The sequence below is a fragment of the Rhinolophus sinicus genome, linkage group LG01 (assembly GCF_036562045.2).
Source record: "Rhinolophus sinicus isolate RSC01 linkage group LG01, ASM3656204v1, whole genome shotgun sequence".
In the NCBI taxonomy this organism is placed as follows: Eukaryota; Metazoa; Chordata; class Mammalia; order Chiroptera; family Rhinolophidae; genus Rhinolophus; species Rhinolophus sinicus.
In genome coordinates, this window is record NC_133751.1 from 49,482,103 (window position 1) to 49,503,793 (window position 21,691).

The 21,691-nt window shown below is 39.1% G+C and overlaps 1 protein-coding gene across 3 annotated transcripts in view; it reads right to left on the reverse strand.

Annotated features, from left to right (window-relative positions):
* The window catches only part of ETV5 (ETS variant transcription factor 5), a 58,351-nt gene that overhangs the window by 16,025 nt on the left and 20,635 nt on the right, over positions 1 to 21,691 (reverse strand). For all 3 annotated transcript variants that reach the window (XM_019735866.2, XM_074329097.1, XM_074329103.1), the window contains exons 6-8: positions 14,567 to 14,696; positions 13,386 to 13,673; positions 644 to 903 (exon numbers count right to left, since the gene is read on the reverse strand). In XM_019735866.2, coding sequence (XP_019591425.1) covers positions 644 to 903; positions 13,386 to 13,673; positions 14,567 to 14,696 — 678 coding nt within the window. The remainder of the gene's footprint in view (positions 1 to 643; positions 904 to 13,385; positions 13,674 to 14,566; positions 14,697 to 21,691) is intronic.

Genomic DNA, 21,691 nt, shown 5'->3' on the forward strand with positions numbered 1-21,691 from the left:
GGCGCCCTAATGTGCTCTACCTCTTCCTGGGTACACCAGCAGCCGCTGAAGGACAGACACAGCAATGCTCCCAGATGAAAGCACTGCAACAGATGAGCGAATCCCACGAAGCAACCAACAGAACAGCCTTTTCCATGGCATACCCAGAACCATACACAGCCAGGGCATTCACGTGCTTTCGAAGAACACCATTCATTTCAAGAATAGAAAACTCCCATCCTACATTGGGACTCTCTTCCTTATACTCACATTGAAAGTTTAGGGGTCTGATGTATTCAAAAAGAAAGCCACAGAACTAGGGGCAGAACTAAAATGCAGAATTAATATTTCCTGTGTCCAGTGCCCTAAGATAATAGGTCTTAAACAGGGTGTCACCCAGATTGCACCCTAGCAATTCTTCACGTGGCCTCAGAGGTGTACGCTGCACCACTTTTGAATGCCTACTGCACTTCCTACCATTTGCTTGGCTTTTCTGTTTTGTACTCAGTTACGCGTAAACATGTCTACTTTACTAGCTTCTAAATTTTTTGAGAGCAAATTCTGTAACATTATTCTCCAAAGGCCTGCACATGGAAGAGACTCAATAACAACTAGATAGATGAATAAGAGAACGAAGAAAAGAATGGCATATATTCATACTAACCTGAATCAACGCAGTAATCCCGGGGCTCCTGCTTGATTCCCATTGGTGACTGGAACCCATGTGCTGGGGGGCCTGGCATGCCTGGGACCCCATGTTCATAGAGGGGGTCATGGTATTCTTGCTTGAATCCCTGAGGGGGTGGGGGAGCTGCAGGGACAATAGGTTCTGACATTTGCCGGTGGTAACTAGGGCGATTATCTCCAGGAACTCCTGACTGAGGAGGGAAGGGGTGGCAGGGTTCAGACAGTTGTCGCTGAAATCTGCAAGAAGAAAGTAGTTATACTGTTTAACTACAAACATGATGAATACCTACTATAAATTAGCATTGGGGATTAGATGTTCAGATTAATGGAATTATTTGCAAAGTACATATTAATATTTATTTTTGGACATTTTATCTTCTTCCCAAAATTATGTCATACATTTCAAACCTCTTCAGTCAGTACTGGCAAAAAAACAATCAAAACAATGACATGGTAGCCTCTTATTTTCCATGCATGTTTATTTCATCCACAGTCTATCTATATGGTTGGGTCAGATTATTATCTGAATATATAAACTAATTACTTGCAAACAGCCCTAACATGTACATATATATTTGTTCACTAGTTCATTCATTCTCTCACCGTAGATAAAACTAATTTTTAAAGACCAAAAAGTACAAATTAATCAGTTAGGAAATGTAGTTTTAAAAAATTCCACATACAATAACAATCAAAAATATAAAACCCCTACAAATAATCAGGAAATGTCTACACCATGTAAAAATAAAACAGTAAACCTGTTTTCTGAGGAAAAGAGAGAAGACCTAAATAAAGAGAAAATATTTAGGACTTTGAAGCTGTTGATTCACTGAAAATTATTCTTATAAAAGCAATGCCTTCCCAACCAACTTGACAAAATGATTCTAAACTTTATTTAAAATATTAAATAATTTTTGAAAATAATGATCCATTAGATATTGACAAATATTATAAAGCCACAATAATTAAAACATGAATATAAGAAATGGAAGATAAACATTATCAAAGGAATTAAATGGAAAGTCAAAAACTGTCAAAGTATATTTCAAAATTTACTACTTGTTAAGGTAGGCATTTCAAATCAATGTGTATGTCAGGGTTGGGGGGCGGAATTAGACCCATTTTATACCACATGCCTAAATAAATTTCACATGGATTAAAGATTTAATGTGAAGTCATAATAGTACAGTAAATATATATATGAAAATATACAATCTTGGAGTGAGAAAAAAACCTTTATCTACATCAAACCAACAGTAGAAATTATCAAGGTAAATATGGATATACCTCATTGTATAAATTTCTAATAAGTCAAAAAACACCAGAAACAAAACCAAAAGAAAAACAACAAACTGGCAGGAAAAAAATCTGTAACAGTTAGAAAATACTAGAAATAAACCCCCAAATTAAACAAACTGGGGGAAAAAAATCTCTAATAAACATAGCAATTGTTGATAATGTTGACAGAAAGGGCTTTAAAAAATCAATAAAAGACGAACAACCCAACAGAAAAAATGGGTAAAGGACATAAATTAGGAAAATCACTAAAGAAGAAATGTTAATGGTCATACATAAACAGAGTTTAACTTCATTAGTAATAAAAAAAGTACTACATAAAGAAATCGTTTTTCCTGATCACTTAGAGGATGACCAGTCAGTTAATAAATCTGTCTGGCACATAAAAAACACTGAAATCATAGATATGATTAGCTATAACTACAAAAGATGGTCACCAATGCAAATGTCTAACAGGGAAAGTGGCTAAGAATGTCATCATATAGCCAGCCATTCAGTTGAAAGGAACCATCAAATATGATATAATATGCAAATATGTATGGACATACAAAATATTTTCGATTTATTAAGGCAGGATGCAAAAGAGTACAAAGAGCATCAAATTTTTGCAAAAATAAAAAAAGTATTTAGGGTGTCATATAAAATCCTGGAAAGATTTGCACCTAAATGTTCACATTGCTTATCTTTGGATGATTATGATTTTAGGTGATTTTCTTTTGTTGCTAATCTACAGTTTAATAACAAATATGCATTATTTTATAATAAGATAGACTAAAAAAGCCTCTGTTATTGTAATTTAACAAGTATCATTAACATCCTTTAGCTATAGAAAAATCCAGAGGCATGCCAACTGCCCTTGCCCTGTTAGTAAAAGGGAAAGCCTAAGGTCCTGAAGTGACACCACTTACTACAGAAGTGATGGAGGGCAAAATTGTCTTGGCTTCAGTTTCCTCCTCTGTAACATGGGGATGCAATATCCATCCAAAGGCTACTGGAATGATGAAATAAAACCATGTCTACAAAAGCATGGTTTCTGGCGCAGCTTAATCACTGACTGGGGTAGACAGCAGGAGGGTGAGTGTAGAAGTTAGAGACGGTAACCCTCAATGTGAGGCCTCAATCCCTGAACTATGTATAAGGCACTTATCTATGCAGCTAAAGAAAAGCATTTGGGAATATATGCCCTCAGGTCAAAAGCATGAGTCAAGGTTAGGGTAAAAAAATGAAGGATTTTAGAACAACTAGTTGCAATGACTTTTTAAACAAATCAACTATATAATCCTGTAATATGAAGGTCTTACTCTCTACTTTTACTTTGAATCCTATTAATAGCTTTAATCAAATAACTTGAATTTGATTTGAATCAATCTGTGGCAACATGTGGCCAACAGATTTCTGGAACATCAAGATTTAAAATCTTAAACTGAAGAGGTTGAGTGCAGATAAAGCACTGTTTAGATCAGGGTACACAGCTTCGCTCCCCTGAGTCTTCACCACCCTATTATCAAAAGCAGCACCCTAAGGTCATTTTATAACATGAAATCACCAAACAATTTTATATATACTTACCCTTTTATCCCAGACACCAAAAGCATCAGAATCTGCCGGGCCAATGTATTAAACAAGTTTTATAAACTACGTAAGGTTCAGTGGGTTGAGGTTTTTTCACTGGGGTGCTAAACGCATTACAGTGGAACTTCATCAGGAATGAGATTTCAAAGTTGGTGTTATTTAAGGAAATCCTTCCATGGTCTTTGAAGAAGTGTAAATGTGAAACTTGGGGTTAGGCTTGACATTTAGAATACAGGCACCAGCAGCAGGCTGCAAACCTGAATTTTTGAAGAAAATTTTGAAGAAGTGGGCAGAAAAGAAAGATGAAGATATTCTTAAGGCTTTATTTTTATAAAGTACTCAAACCTTATGCCAGCAGGAAGGAACAGTAACAAGGGCACACTGTGCTTTCCCTTTCCCCTCGGTCACCATCTTAGCACCTTCAAAGGTGACCTCCACAAATCACTTCCTTTGATGGCTCCGAGATGGCACAAAGCCCTCAGTTCTGTAACCAGAGACCCTGCAGCTGGCAAGCCCAATCATTCCACTTCCTCTCGGTGCTCATCTTCTCACCTTCCAGAATGAAACTCTAGAGCTGCCCTGGTACAGCCCCTTCAGGAAAGGGTACTTCCATATGGGCATCCGCCAGCAACCCCCATCACAACTTTAAGAATTCATGAAGCTTAGGGGCCTGGGATCTGCAGACAGATGCTATAATTGGGATTGTTCTCTCTTGGTTTGTTTTGAGGGAGTGGAAGTGGCAAAGGGGATGATGGATCATAAGCGTAGGTCACAAAACTCACGTATTTGGAAGAAAGACCGAGAGCTTGCTCCTGGTCACGGCTTTTATTTGCAGAGATTAGTAAAGTAATTCAGTCCTTCCTTCTCCTCAAAATACATTCTGTGAACTTTACTCACTGACCTTCATTTGAACCCCCTTCCCCTGTCTGAAATCCTTTTGAAGTATCTAAGAATGTGTTGTATACATAATACGGCTATGATAAAGATGCCTCTTGTTTACTGAGGCAGGCAGTCATTTTCAATGGATGAGTGGTCTGGTTCCTAACAAACCTCTTCTTCCCCGCACCCTCCCAACCCCTCCCCCCTTCCACTCCCACCCATATCCCAACAGAGCTCAGGCCGGTAGTGAACTCACAGTTGGTGAGCAAAAAGAGACTGACTACTGAGGGAGACTAAATTCAATAGGTTACAGATTAAGGCTTTTTCAGTGCCAGTTTATTTAAAGAACCAGTTATTTATTTATTTGTCAGATTTATATAGCGCCTCTCCTCCCAAGAGCTCACCCACGCTAACAACATTTGGTTTACGTTATGAAAACCGTTAGATGCTTTTTCTGCATTTCCTTTTCGGTTTTTGCTGCCAACACACAGAGTAAACGCAATGCTTGAAGGAAAAAGGAAAGAAGTGTGGATTCAATAAAGGCTACACAGTGGCTATGGGTGCCAGGTGAAGGAGTGAAGGTTCAGAGGCCAGCTGAGAGGTGGTGATCCGTACAGCCAGCCAAGAACCCAACACCACATACTTAGTATTTCCGTTAACGCTAAGGGAAGGTAGAAAATAGAGAAGCAGCATAGCTGGGTAAGAGAAGAGGCTCTGGCTGTGAAGCTGGAACATCCCCAGCTGAAATCCAAGCTTTACCACTTACTAGCTGTATGACCTTGGGTGAGTTATGTAACTGCTCTGAGCCTCAGTTTCCTAGTCGGTAAAATAAGGACAACCAATATACCCCCCCATCCCAAAGGTCTTTTGTAAAGATTACATAAGATAATGCATGAAACAGGGCCCAGCCCTCTGCTAGGTTCTTGATACACATTATCTCAAACGTCACCAACTGCCCCCACCCACAATATGCCAAATTCAGAAGTTATACAAATATTAAGGGAAGATCTTAAGAAATTGGGAGACGACTATCCCAAACACAAAACACAAGAGTCCACCAGTTAGAGAACCATATGATTTCACTGACATGTGGTATATGAACCAAAAACAACAAAATAACAAGACAAACAAATGAGAAAGAAAAACTCATGGATACAGACAACAGTTTAGTGGTTACCGGAGGGTAAGGTAGGGGGAAGGTGGTAGATGACGGTAAAGGGGATCAAATATATGGTGATGGAAGAACTGACTCTGGGTGGTGAACACACAATGGGATTTATAGATGATATAATACAGAATTGTACACCTGAAATGTATGTAACTTTACTAACAATTGTCACCCCAATAAACTTTAATTTAAATTTAAAAAAAAAAGAGTCCACTAGTTGGCTATTCAATATCCAGTCTCCTTTCTCAGAAAGAGATTGCTGATTTATATTCTGGGTGGCACTATGCCAGCCAACTTCACACTGATGTTTATTTTCCTGTCATATACCAAGAGGCAGACACTGTTGCAAAATAAAACCCAAACACTGTCCCTACACACACACCAAACAACCCCGCAACAGCTCTCAGGGCGGTGAGGCTTGTCAGCTCCGCTTAAACTCAAACTGGCCCACCTAAACTGTGCTAAAACATTTGAGAGATGAGGAACAAAATGTCCTTTCAAGGCCTAGATGCTTGTCTGATTTCTCAAGATCAAATATGGAAGGAGAAAGGTGATGTAAGTAGGAGCTGTCCCCAATATAAAATGGTGAAAGTATTACTTTTATATGTACAACATTAGTAAGTCTGACAATGAAAAGATTAGGGATAAAGAGTGCTTTTACATATTCAAAACTTGAAATTTCTAAATTGCAGTATCTACATCATTTTAGGAAGATTCCTTTGGTATAGTTTCCTTTATGAAATACAAAAGTGACTTTTAAAAAGAAAAACTTTCATGGAAGTTGACATTTAATGAGTACCTTCTCTGTGCCAATATGATTTCATTTAATCCACCCAATCATACTATGTGGTATCTACTATTCTCCATTTTCAGATGAAGAAACCAAAACTTAGAGAAGTTAACTGCCTGCCTGAGGTCATATAGATAGAAAGTACTAGCAGAGCTGGGATCCAATCCCAGGTCTGTTAAGTCTGTCCAGCTCCAGAGCCATTGGCCTACTGTTTCCACAATTGTTTCTATAATTGTTTTCAAATACTCTCTCGATAACATTTAAATAGAAATCATATAAGTTCAGGCAACAAGAAAATGCCCATATGTTTGGAAATTAAAAAAAGAAATATATACATGTATTTTTAAAGAACTTCAAGACTGAAAGAAATAATGGAAAAGTTAGAATTGAATTTTTAAAATACCAAAAATCAGGGGTGGCTGGTTAGCTCAGCTGGTTAGAGCATGGTGCTGGTAGCACCAAGGTTGCTAGTCCGATCACCCCATGGGCCACTGTGAGCTGTGCCCTCCTTAAAAACAAATAAATAAATAAATAAATAAACAAACAAAAAAAATCAGAACTTGTTGGATACAGCTAAAGCAGGGCTTAGGTAGGGAGATGAAAGAATTGATTGCCCAAGCCAGGATATTTTGGGGGAATAAAAAGGGATGTTATTAACAATTACATCCAAACAAGGCATAAACCACATGCAATCTGGGAAAAACTCAATGTATGTGACCTAACCTTAGAAGTTTTATTTGATTATATGTTTATATTATAGAGAGAAAAAAGCTAAAAATTAATGAGCTGATCATCCAACCAAAGAAATTAGAAAAACAAAAACAAACTGAAAGAAAATAAAAATATTTCAGTAAAAGCACAAATCAATGAAATAGGAAACATCCAAGAGAGGATGAGTAAAGCCAAAGTTGATTTATTGTAAAGATGAATGATATTGTCTGCCAAGACTAAGAAAGAAAAAAAGGTCCAGATATATATCAAACATGAAAAAGGGGTAACTACAGATGCCATAGGTTTTTCGTTTTTTCTTTTGTTAAAAAAACAACAGTATAAATAACCCTATGCCAGTTAATTTTAAAACTCACACAAAATGGAAAAATTCCTAGAAAAAATAAATTATTAAATTCACTCAGCTAAATAGAAATCCAGAGCAAGACGATAAAAGGTGAAGACGCTGAATCAGTAATTAAAAATCTTTCCACAAAGATATTATCAGGGCCAAATTGTTTTACTGATAAATTCTTCCAAAACTTCAAAGAATAAAGAACTCCAACGTCACACAAACTAGTCCAGATTATATAAAAAGGAGGACACCCTCTACTCATTTGATGAGTATAATCTCAGTGCTAATACCCAACAAGGACAATGGAAGAAGAAAAAGTATACATTATTCTCAATCATAAATAGCAATGAAGAAGTCCTAAATATATATTGGAAAACCAAGTGCAGCAATGTACAAAAGGTAATACATAACGAATAAGTTAGGTTTATCACAAGAATACAAGGTTGGTTTCATACCAATCAATGTAACTCTCCACAGTAAGAAATTAAAGGAGAAAATTTGTAAAGTGTTTGATAAAATTCAACATCCATTCACATTAAAAACTCTCAGTGAACTAGGATAGAAGAAAATTAGTTTGATAAACCTACAGCAAACGTGGTGAAATGCTGAAAACAAGCTCTTAAGATTCAGAACTATAAACATCCCCCACTCTAACCATTAGAAGTACAAAAAAAAAAAAAGTACATTACTAACTCTGTTAAAGAAGGTTCCATTAAGCATCTATGAAACTCAGTTTCAGATCCCAAAGTGAGTTTGTGCTGCCGTATACATAACATGCGATTAACAGGTGTGTGTGGAGAGGAGATGCATCAGACACATTCCCAGGCCAGGCTAAAATGTGACTCATAGTCAAGTTCTTCCCTCTCTAAAAACTACAAAATCTGAAGGACAAAATTGCACAGCAATTTATTAGGGATGGACTTTAAGAGAGGAAGTAGAAACAAGAAAAAAACTTGAGTATATTAACTCTCTTAATCTTTCCAGCATCTTTAGAGAATGAGTAGTTTTCTATTAAATCACAATTCCAGGAAATTGAAGCTCATCATCCTTTGAAGCTGTGATCATGACTGCTGACAGAGAACTTTCTCAAGCAGTCGGCTAGTCACTCTTTTAGAAGATGCCACTCGTAACTGACCCTTTCTTGATGACTCCGGGACACTCTATTCTGACCACCAGTTTCAGCAGGATAGTCTATTACAATACTGATGCCCTTGGGGGAGCATTAAGCAGCAGATTTTTCCACCAGCAGGAGTATTTTCTTAAATTTTGTCTTTTCTTGAATTTTTGCTTCTTGATGCTGAGAGAGCAGTGTATTCCAAAACTCTTAGATGATCTCTCTCTCTCTCTCTCTCTCTCTCTCTCTCTCTCTCTCTCTCTCGCTTCCTTTTAAGGAGGGTGCAGCTCGCAGTGACCCATGTGGGGATCTGACAGGCAACCTTGGTGTCATAAGCACCACGCTCTAACCACATGAGCTAACCGGCCACCCCAGGGACGATACATTTCTTAGTGAAGCCTCTTCAGTTGAATTGTGGGGACTCAATGTGAGATGTAATAAAAAATGGTACAGTAAAAGACAAAAACATATCTGGCCAGTACTATGGGCATAACAGAGGAATATTTTCTAAGTTCCACCACCCAGCACATGTAAACATGGTAAACAGCACGATGAAAAAACTTGCAAGATTGGGATGGCTGAATGAGAAGCATTCTTCCTCTTCAAGGAGCAGCTGTGGTCTTTAAGGATAAATGAACATGTCTGAACATGCCAAATTACATGTTTTAGTCCCTCCTTCGGGGGAGGAAATCATGAATATAAATCTTGCTTCCAAACAGTATTTATCTTCTAAAAATAAGTTTTGAGTTGTGAAGAATTATATACTAAGATTATATAAAACATTAAGAATGTACTTTTGACTACATTACATTTTAGTTGTTTAAAGTATAATCTTAGCAAATGACGATCATATCATCAATAAACATATACTGAAGACACGTAAGATACTGGGCTAAATGTGGTCTAAAGAAAGGGGTCTAAATCATGGTTTTTAAACCTCAGAGTTTATTCAACTGAAGAGATAAGGCACACTGTGAACCAAACAGAACAGATATATGTGTTACAACATGGGTGCAGATGAGTAATGAAGGAATTTAATAGGATTTTGTAGTTTAAGAGATGGCTACAATTCCGGTAGTTTGAGATAGAGATGGATAAAGTTCAAGGTCAGGACAGATCTCAAAGTCACTTACTGTTTAGTAGACATTAGTGAATGTTAGCAACTCTCAAAATCATAACCAAAACATATGGCGTAGCTGTAAGTTAATGTTTTGGTTTCTAAATGTATGACCCTGTATTTGGCTACGTGACCTTTAGGAAGTCCTTTAGCTTCTCTGAGGCCTGATTTTCTTATCTGTAAAACAGGGTTTCTTACTCTGTATTGGCTAGAGCTGTTAAAATGCTCAAATAAGACTGTATTTCCTTCTATGCTACAAAATACCATCCATTTTTATTTGGGGGTTAGTTCTGAAGTAATATTCCCTCTAATTTAAATAAAAAGTTAACAAAGAACAAACTACAGTTACTAACAAGAGTATAATCTGCCCCACTTTTGGAAAGGCATAAAAGTTGTTAAATGTGTGATTATTAAGCTTGCTCGCATACATGACTGCAATTACTATTACTTTTACAAAAATCGGACCAACAATTTTAGTTTGTCTGATTTTCTGTTGTGTTATCCAGTATCTATAAGCAAAATCATTTGTCGTGTGTTTTATGTATTTTGTATCACACAGATATCACATTATCCCATTAGTATTAGACAAGGGCAGTAAGAATAAAATTCAGTGCTGGGTACTTGATGCTTAAACATCAAATAGGTGGGGGAGAGGGATGGGTATAGAAGAGAGGGCTGGAACATGATTTGTCAAAGTGTGACAATACTATACCCTGGCCTTGCCCCAGACCCACCAACTCAATCTCTGAGGTGTAGCAAAGAATCTGCATTTTTAATAAGCCCCCGTGGGAACATCTGTGCACTCTCAACTTTGAGATAAGCCTAAGTACCCCAGTTGTTTTTCTTTTTATCCATTCAGGACTTTGCCCTTCACCCCAGATCTCTCAAGGATCTCTGTATCACCCCAGTGTTTGGGGGGGTCTTTTTATTTTAGACCCATCATTCATAAAGGCAGAGTGTAAGGGGAAGTAAGTACAAGACTGACAGGCAACTTTCAGGGAGGAATCATAAATGTCGGGGATCAAACCTCCTCCTTTTGGGAGGAGGCTGGGTACCCCAGAGGGAGAGGTACTTCATCACAGAGACTAAAGCTCCCTGTCTGCAAGGTCTACAGGACAAATAACCTCCAGCAGAATTAGGGAATGTCCCTCCCAATTCAGTCAACTGTTGACACAATCTGTTTACACAAGCCCCCCTGGATAAGAAACATGGATTAAGGGGGAAATAATCATGAGACGCATAATAATGGTTCAGTCAACAATGGACCACACTTACAGTGGTGGTCCCAGAAGATTATAACGGAGCTGAAAAATTCCTATCACCTAGTGACGTGATAGCCATTGTAAGGTCATAGGGCAACACACTGCTCACATTTGTGGTGATGCTCGTTACACAAACCTGCTGCGCTTTCAGTTGTATAAAAGTGTAGCACATACAATTACGTACAGCACATAATACTTGATAATGATAATAAACGACTATGTTACTGATTTATGTATTTACTCTACTTTTTATTGTTATTTTAGTGTATGCTCTTTCTGCTTATAAAAAAAATTAGCTGTGAAACAGTATGCTGTGTTATGCCAGCAGCAGCCTCATACATCTCATGTTTACCACTTCTCTTGATTGCATCATTTTCTCTTGTGCTTGATTTAATCTCATTTTATAAATTCAGTGCAGCCCGAGTGTGCATTGTTTGTAAAGCCACAGCAGTAGCAGTGGACAGTGATGTCCTGGGCCTTCACATTCACTCCCCACTCACTCACTGACTCACCCAGAGTAACAACTTCCAGTCCTGCCAGCTCCATTCATGGTAAGTGGCCTACACAGGTGGACCATTTTTATCTTTTATACTGTATCTTTACTGTGCCTTTTCTATTTAGATATGTTTATATACACAAAGACCATTGTTACAATTGCCTATTTAGTACAGTCACATGCCGTAGAGGTCGGCAGCCTAGGAGCAACGGGCGATACCATACAGCCTAGGTGTGCAGTGGACTGTACCACCTAGGTGTGTGTAAGAGTGCTCTATCACATTCGCACTACGATGAAATCACCAAAGTACACATTTCTCAGAAAGTATCCCCATTATTAAACACATGACTGCATAAATAAGAGATTTAACATGAAGTAATTTTCCTTTACACACATGGTATAACAAAAACAGGATTTTCTAAGTATTTCAAATACCAAATATATGCTCAACCTCACTCCTCCCCCTCAGTTAATCCCTGTAGAAAACCAGGAGAATACTGTTTAAAAACACAAAACCAAAAAACTATTAGAATAAAAATGGTATCCAGGTCTGAGTTCACAAACTGGCAGGCCTGCAGGGTGATTCTGCCCACAGAGAGGTTTTGTTTAGTCTACAAAGTGTTGCTGTTGTTTTTAATTTCAATTAGTTGCCAACTTAAAAAAAAAAAAAATTAAGCTGGAATTTTTACATAAAAATCCAAATTTCCAAATTCTTCTGAAAAAGTGCAAGGCTGTTAACAAGGTAATAATTGGCAAAAGCTTAGCGGTGGCTGCCTCCTTCACATGAGCTCCCCGTCAAAACCCAAACCGAGGCCCAAGATGGAAGCGGCCCCCAATCAATGCTCAGCCCTTGGGATCTGTGTGTCATTGGTGTTTGTGGCATTTTGGCCTTACCAGGGGAATAAATACTCACCAGCCAAATTATGTCATTCTTTATGGTGACTTTCACAGCAAGGGGAGAAGGGGATTAGAACCAGACAAGAGTGGTAACTTTTATTTCATCTAGATATAAAGTGACCTCAGAGTAAATATTGGGAGGCATTTCGGTTGGACCAGGCCTGAGGAAGGTACACTCCTGCCTCTCACGCCCACACCCACCCAATGCGGAGCAAGAAAGACAGAAAGAAAATACAATGGTCACCATCTTGCAGCCCTTGGTGACATCACTGACAAGTACCAGCCTACATTATCTCCCTACACCAGAGAGACTTGAAATAAAACAGACCAGGCCCTCAGAACACCCTACATAAAAGAAAGGCCACAAGCATCCAAAATTCTAGAATACCACAGATAGCAGACTGAGAAGGCTGGGACCTACGGAGTTCAGTTTGGTGTTTGAAAAGTAGGTTTTCTTTACACATTTGTTTGCTGAATGAATGACTCTGACAAGTTATTCCTGATACCTCAATTTCATTATTAGAAATGTAGAACTACCTGGAGTGAAACCAGGAGATTTCTATCTCAAAAGTAGGTAATTATAAATAAGGTCCTTAGCTAATCTCCTACTGTTACAATGTGTTAAAATCCAATGAGTAATAATACCTCCTGTAACTCAGCAATCTTCCCTAGTATGTAAGTGAAGTGTTAATAAGGTCTTTATGGGTAGTATAAACCAAGGTTCACTTCCAGCAGGCAATATCCAGTGAGAAGCCAGGAAATTGCCCTGAGCCAGTCAACAGACTGTGCATCCTGGACAAGGCACTCTTCCTCTAGCTCTGTAATGGGGGGAAGTATTATCTCCCCGCTCCTACTTCAAAAGGATGTCATGTCTATAAACCATTTGGAGTACCTCAGGAACAGGATGATTTATAAATAGGTTATATACACATTATGATTGGCCTTACCTCACAACCCACAAGATGCCTCAATGGAACCAACTTTATAGGTACCTGGTAAATATGGCTGACTGCTTCCCCTCTCCCAATGAGGAAAAGGGGAAGGTAAGCCCAGATCAGCACCCACCTCTGTTCTGATGGATACTGGTTTTCAGGCATCATCTTTGGCATCTGCAGGGGCTGATGTGGTGGCCGAGGGACCGCAAAGGTTTGCTGCTGTGGTCCAGTGTCTGGAAGCGAATGAGGGGTGGGGGCAGGGCCCACACCTTGTACGGGACCAGCTGCAGGAGGGTGTGCCGAGGTGGGCAGAGTTGCCTGAGGTGGGGGAAATAGGGAATTCTGATGGGTGGGTGACAGAGGAGTGGTAGGAGGGGTTAATGGCTTGAACCCAGAGGGAGGCTTCCTATCATAGGCACTGTAAATAGAAAAAGAGAAGAAACCATTAGGCTGCAATGAAGCCATTAGCTGGTCACCAGGTCCAGCAGCCCACGGTTGCCAGGAAGTGACAGCATTAACATAGTTAAATTGCTGGCAGCCCTGAGGGAATATTTGTACCTCAGAAAAGTGACAAATACACTGCGTCAGAGACTTGTTTAACACTTCTAGTGATTCTTCTCAAAGATAATTTTAGCCTCTGCTTCCGGTTTCCTTTTACCCCCCACTTCCGAAAGAATTCTCCATGTAAGCGTGTGCAGGGGTGGATGGATGGGGGGATAGGAGTTTTCTAGCCTCCTCTCCCAAGTATTCCAGGGTACCCAAGAATTAGTCAGAATTTTTGTTGAAGGTAAATTTCTGCTGTTAACATCACTTGAATTAACAACTCATCTCCTTTCTCTTTTCAGGCAGATCTATGTTTATCTTCTAGAGCAAAGAATGATTTAAAATTAAAGCTTCATTCCTGGGGCTTGAATATTCTTAGGTAAAGGGCACAGCACTGAGGCTTTTTCATATATTCTGATTTGAAGATTACTCCTTTGGTGCTTAAAGTTCACATTAACATATGATAGACATGAAGAAGTATATATTCTCTCCCTCAAAGCCACAGATCAAATACCCCAGTATTCAAGGTTCTTTCCCTTAGGAAGGCTCAGTACCCCCAAGAAATCATCCCTGGCCCCCCACCCCCGCTGAGCGGGTTTAGCAGTTTTGCATTTTATGTTCAGCGCAGCGGGCCCATTTGAACTAGCCTACACCCCGAGGATTACATTGCCTGAATGATGGGGTGTGCTAGCCTGAGCTTCTGCTGAACATTTGAAACAATCAGCTTAATGGCTACTTTCTGGCCAGCCTTTCTCTGGCTCCGCTTACCAATAGTTGTAGAGGCACTTTTCTCCATAGTTAGCACCAAGAGCCTGCTCGTGGCTACAGGACGACAGCTCAGAGGAAGGGCTGTGCAGCTCCCGTTTGATCTTGGTTGGAGGTGGGGCATGAAGCACCACTGAAATGAGAAAAGGGATGAGGGAAGAACAGAGAGAGGACAGCTGATTAACAGGGAGCACAATACTTCCTTCTGCAAACCTTGTAACGAGCTGATTGTTCTTGGAACTCATGTCAAGTCACACACCAGAGAAAGCCAAAAACTTAAACATAGAACCTTCCATCTAAAACCAATGAGAAGTTCTTTAAAGTCAGAAATCATCATCTGACATTTTTATTAGCCAAGTCATTTTTTCCAAATTTCTTTGGTGTTGGATCTGCTTCCTAGAGCCTCTGAAAACCTTAAAAATCTTGCAGGTGACAGTTAAAAAAAAAAAAAAAAGCAGGTATATTAGAAAACCAAAGATTACAGGCATGAATAATTTTGTACCCAAAAAGGACAGAAAATCCAAAAATATATTGGTAGACATTACACATTAGCTTATCAAAGGCTTGAAATTGCTCAGGCAAATACATTTCATATACAGAGGCATATTTACAAAATACACGATTTTTTAAAAAGTCCTTCCTCAAGCAACTCTAAATATCGGGTCTGAGTAAGAAATACTCAACTTTAGGGGCATGTCAAAAATTTTAAAAGCAAAGGAAAACAAAAAAGGAGCAAACCACAACCGGGGAAAAGCTAACTGCATACAGGGAAGTCCTGGAAACCCTTGTGCTGCGTGTGACTGCCCTATGCCTTCTGTAGTGACCAGCCAAGAAGGGCAGGGTTTCATAACCAATCCTTGCACTGATGGCGCCAATTGCTTTTCCTAAATTGATGAAATAATACATGGAGCTGTTTGTTGCTTTATGTTTAGAAGTCAACTGCCTATTTCATGTGATTCTGAGAGGGCAAAGTAACAAAGAGTTTTTCAAATCAAGGTGACTTACATACAGTGGCCCAACCAAACCAAATCAGGTTTATCTTTTCTGTCTTTTCCGGGAGCTAACTCGTTTTAGAAATGGCATTTTACCCAAATAGAAGGACAAACTCTACAGATGCTGCATTATGAGGGCTGTCTTCTTCTACTTATAGATTAGAATTGCTACTCTGTCCAGCTATCTTGGAGGGTGGGGCTGGGGAACGAGTGAAGCTTTTGTGCCAACCACTTTCCACTGCATCAAAGGTCTCATTAAACAGCTAACCACAGTCAGGGCCCTGGTTACCCACTAAAATTTTGTTTGACTCAGTGTTTACTCCCAAAATACTTTTAAGAGCTTAGTTAATTCTCAGTGATTATACTTAGGTAGAACTAGTTAAAACAATCATCCCTTTCTGCCTGATAAGACTGAACAATCTTCAGGCCAACTGGCTTCTTCGTGCCTCCTCCAACCATGATTTCTGGTCTCAGAAGAGAACAAATCAGACAGACAACTCTATCAGAGATGAAAAGTTTATAAAGCAAAGTCCTGCCAGTGACTGACTGGAAAGGACAGGTTTTCATAATTCCTTTCTCACATAATGCCAACTGCTATTCCTGAGCACATGAAATAAGTTCAGAACTGGCAGATTATATTTAGAAGTCATTAGAGTCTCTCTTGTGATTTTTTTTTGATGGTGACATCATGGCAGCCAATCCTCAATTGTTATCAAATGTTTTCATTCTGCCACAGAAAATGGCTAAGCTTGTTGTTAGAATGTTGTTAGAGAAAGACAAGGGACAATCTGACAACATGACACAGACAACCATTTCTCCAATGCAGTGGATATTCTGGTGGCTCTCAGCACTGACCCTCTGTCACTGACTCTCTTCTTGCCAGTCTGCTGCCAGAAAGTTTTGGCAAAATAATGAGGAAAGGTGACAATGCCCCAATGTAAGTAAAAGTTTCATGTCCTTGAGAGGCCTAATTTTCTTTCTTTATCTAAAAAAGATCATTTATAATCACTGTTTTACCTAAGTTTAGAAAGTAAACAATTATGGTATTCAATTTTCTCATTTCACATTTTAAAAATGTATTGACATTTTTATACAATTATAAAAGTGACCAGTTGTATTGACAAGATTAACACCAGAGGGTAAACCAAAGCTGCCCCCACCCATTTTGCAAGAGAATCTAAACTGCTAGCTAAGTCTGATGTCTTGATTTCTTTAAATCTACATTGTATAGTACTCTTTTCAGTATGTACCACACCAGTTTGGCTCAAAATTATATAGTATCTTCTACTATCCCCAAATTGTCTTATATCTAGATTATGTTCTCTACACGAAGGAAGAGTTCAAAAACGATCTGATGAGTGCTATGGTCTGAGTGTTTGTGTCCCTCTCAAATTCACATGTTGAAACCCTAATGCCTGATGTGATGGTATCAAAAGGCAGGGAGCCTTTGGGAGGTGATTAGATAATGAGGGCAGAGCCGTGTGAGGACACAGTTAGACCATGCTGGCACCCTGATCTTGGGCTTCCCACCTCTAGAACTGTAAGAAATAAATTTCTGTTTTTCATAAGCCATCCAGTCTGTGGTATTTTGTTATAGCAGCCTGAATGGACTAAGAAAATGAGTGACGGAATGGATTACACCGTGTTTCCCCGAAAATAAGACCTAGCTGGACAATCAGCTCTAATGTGTCTTTTGGAGCAAAAATTAATATAAGACCTGGTCTTACATCATATTACATTATATTATATTAATTATATTTATTATGTTTATTATTTATCTTATATTATATTAGACCAGGTCTTATATTAATTTTTGCTCCAAAAGACACATTAGAGCTGATTGTCCAGCTAGGTCTTATTTTCGGGGAAACACAATAGTCCCAATTAATTTTAAACCACACCTACCTTACAAGGCTAGGCCCAATGTCAGTCATAAATATTTTTCCCCCAGGAATCAACCATTCAAAGGAGAAAGAAGAGAGTGGAGCACAGCAGGAATGAGAATTGGAAGTTTCACAGATCACTGACAGGAAAACCATTAGGGGCCCTGCGAGCGGTAAGAAAGAAGGCTCAGCTCTCCGAAGGCACTGCTGGGCCAGCGGATGTGTGAAGGAGCCTGATTAGGGCACGCATTAGTCAGAGATAGCGTTATATTTCAAGCAGGAACTCAGAAGCCCAAGAAATGCTCCCTGCTTTCAGTCTGTTCGCTCCTTTGGAAAATGAGATATGTGATGCTGCCTTGAGAAATAAAGAAAATGGCACAGCACCTTGCAGATGGTGCTATGATGTATAATTATGCACTGTGCTTTCAAAAATAGAGTATTTACCTTCACACAGGCGACTTACTAAACGATGACAGAGACCTAGGACTTTAAAGTATGGCAACAAATTGGAATTGAGAAAGGAGCATGAACTCCTAAGAAGTTTGAAAAGAAATGTTAAAAAAAAAAGTGGACTATTTGAGTTGATAAACATTTTCTAGAATCAGAAATTTTGAGTTTAAGCTCAGAGTTATAGAACATGGGCCCATAAAGCCAAAGGTGCTCTGACAATAATTCCTGGTGAGTATGGACACCTCCCTTGTAAAGATTTCAGTCATTCATTCACTGAGCATCTTCTACAGGCCTCACCCTGAAGGTGCCGGTGACATGATATTTAGCAAAACAGACACGGTCCTCTCTTCATAGCACATATAATTTGGTGAGGGACCTGACTTTGAACATCTTCTCACAGACGCAATTAGAGCTAGATGAGGGCCTCACCGTTCACTTCATCCAGGCTCTTACCTTTATAGTTCAGGACACTGAGGCCCAAAGGGGTTAAAGGAATTGCTCAAAGTCTTGGAGCTGCTGCTATTAGAGGGGAGAGGAGGCAAGAGCTCCTCCGCACTGCCATTTCGGTAACTTACTACACTGACAGAAATGGGAGATATTTCACTCAACCACTTTGTACGTTAAAAATAGAGGACATAAAGCTTTTTGCAACCAAAACAACAAAAATACCACCTTACACCTGGTTGAGAAAAAGTGCTCTAGAACAAGGGAAAAATGGACAAGAAATACCTCTGGAAAAGAACAAGGTAGACAGACCAAGAAAAAGGCAGCCAGACAGACCCCTTAGCCTTTACTTTGTGCCAAGTTGCTCTTGCATCATTTTATTTGATCTTCTCCACCCAAGATACTTCTACTGTCTCCATTTTATAGATGAGAAAACCAAGGCTTAAAAAAGATAAGCAATCTGCACTGGTTACATGGCTGTAGGCGGTCAGGACTCCTACCTGCACAGTTCTTAGTCATTCCATCATATTACCTCCCAGAGGGAGTCTAAGAGAAAAAGACTAAATCAAAAAGGGATTAAAAGAAATAGGGAATGAGATGGAGAAGGAAAACACCACCAAAGAAGAGAGTGGACGAATACCTTGTGCCAACTCCCATGTCTGTATCCTCATGTTTACTCTGTATTCTCCAGCTGGAGGCACATCTGATACACCTGAATCCACTCAAGGACTTACACTTTCCCTTATCTCTGGGCCACCAAAATGGTCAGGATCCCTCCCTCACTCCTACTGGCAGTTAACATCTCTTGGCTCTAGAAGCCTTTACTTCTTACAGTCCTTGCCCCTAGTTCTAGTGTTCCATCAAAAAGGTCATTCCCTCTTCTATATTCCAGCTGACCATAATCACCTGCTCATTTAGACAACTGCAGGCACTTTAGAAGACCTGGTATATTCTATAGCCAATCACTGACTAGCCACTAACACTGTTGGCCATGGTTACCATCTCTCCCTACCCCCATGCCCGGCCCCTCCTGAAATTGTTTCTTGACTACTAGGTATGACAATTAAGTTCGAGAACTTGTTGCAATGACGTTGCTAATCTTTTTTGATATCAAATGGATTTACTATGAATTTGTTACAACTGGACAGTTAACCACGTTTACTATTTCGAAGTGCTAAAAAGGCTGCATGACAAAGTTAGACGACCTGAACTTTTCGCCAACAACTCATGGCTCTTGCATCAGGACAATGCACCAGCTCACACGGCACTGTCTGTGAGAGAGATTTTAGCCAGTAAACAAATAGCTGTATTGGAACACCCTCTCTACTCACCTGATCTGGCCCCCAATGACTTCCTTCTTTACCCGAAGATAAAGGAAATATTGAAAGGAAGACATTTTGATGACATTCAGGACATTAAGGGTAATACGACAACAGCTCTGATGGCCATTCCAGAGAAAGAGTTCCAAAATTGCTTTGAACGGTGGACTAGGCACTGGTACCAATGCACAGCTTCCCAAGGGGAGTACTTCGAAGGTGACCGTAGTGATATTCAGCAATGAGGTATGTAGCATTTTTTCTAGGATGAGTTCGTGAACTTAATTGTCCAACCGCGTATATCCTCTTAATGCCACCTCTGAGGCAAGAGCCCTTCAAGAGCGCGGTCTGGATCCCTATGTGACCACAAGAACGCTCTCGGTTAAGGATCATGCACAAATACATGTCTCTGCTTATCGGAGGTAGGAAAGATGAGCGTGGCTGGCTGGCAAGATTTTAACACATAATAACATTTTAAATTTAGATATAATGTTCACAAATCAACCAACTTAATTTCACAGTTGCTCTTTTTACTAGTGAACTCCTTGGAGGATTTTTCTATCTGACAAAGTGATCAAAAATCAGTCCGATCCTAGCCAATTTAATAAGTCAAGTAAAATAAATAAAAGGCAAAAGGATTAAAAAGGAAGAAATATACTTCCATTATTCACATATAGCCTGTTTGGGTATACACAAAATATAAAAGTATCCACAAAGTATAAGAATCAGTAAGCTAATTTACCAACACCATTAGGCCAAAATATAAAAAGAACCATTTCTATATACTGTAACTAAAACAATGTGAAATTTTAAGAAATGCATCTACAATAGTATCAAATAACATGAAATACCTAGGAACACATCTAATAAATGACATGTAAGATGCCCAAACTGAAAACTACAAAACACTGAGGAAAATTAAAGACCTCTCAATAAGTGGGAGAATATAGCATGTTCATGGGTTGGAAAGCTTGATATTATCAAGATATCAATTCTTCCCAAATTTATCTATAGGCTCAAGGTAAGCTCAAAACAAAATCTCAGCACGACACAAAGAGGAAATTATAACTACACTTCACAACACGGAATTTCACAAATATGTTGAGCAGAAGAAGCCAGACACCAAAGGGTACACATCGTATAAGTCCCTTTATAGAATTTTTAAAAGGAGACAAAAGTAATCTATGGTGTTTAAAGTCAGGAAGGAGGTTACTCTTGAGTCTAGGAGTAGTGTCTGTTCAGGGGGCAAGGAAGGAGTCTTCTGGTAAGTTCTGGGTCTTGACCTAAATGCTTGTCCATTTTGAAAAAAATGTATCAAGATATACTCTTCTGATTGCTATTATCTTATTTCAATTAAGTTTCTATTTTTTAAAAAAGGAATCCTGGGTGACAGGTTAGCTCAGTTGGTTGGAGTATGTAGCATCAAGGTTGCCGGTCCCATCCTTGTGAGCTTGCGCCCCCCCCTTTTGAAAAAAAGGGGGGCCCTGTCCTGGTCAAATAGCATCATTGAGTTAATACTAAGATTTCTCAAATTGTAGCAAGTCTTTCTTCTGTGATAGTATAGAAGCAGTCTTCCAAAGAAATAACCCAATTGTCTTAAAAATAGAAAAAATAGACAAATTGGTCCATTCAAGAGAAATAGTAATTCCCTCTGCTGACAAAATCTGTTTCCTGCCCATAACTACAGGCCTGTGGAATCTGTCCAAGGAAGCTACCCCATGCCAGTGCTGGCAGTGAACTTCACTATTACAGCACCAAAGATCAAAACAAAGGAAAACACTTTTGTTGAATGTTATGATGAATGACAGTTTAATTCAAAAGAAATTTTTTTAGAAAGACAAAAAAACACCGTGTCTAATAAGCCTTTCCTTTGGTGTTTTATAATCATCAAAGTTTCAATTTGCCACAGACTTTGTTGTGAATACACACAATATTTATGTGGTTGCTGAGTGTTAAAGAAATTGCCCATCAGTTATGCTGCGGCCTGAGGGAGAGAAAGACCAAGCCCATCCTTATTTCTCCCGCTTCATACACAGCCTTTGC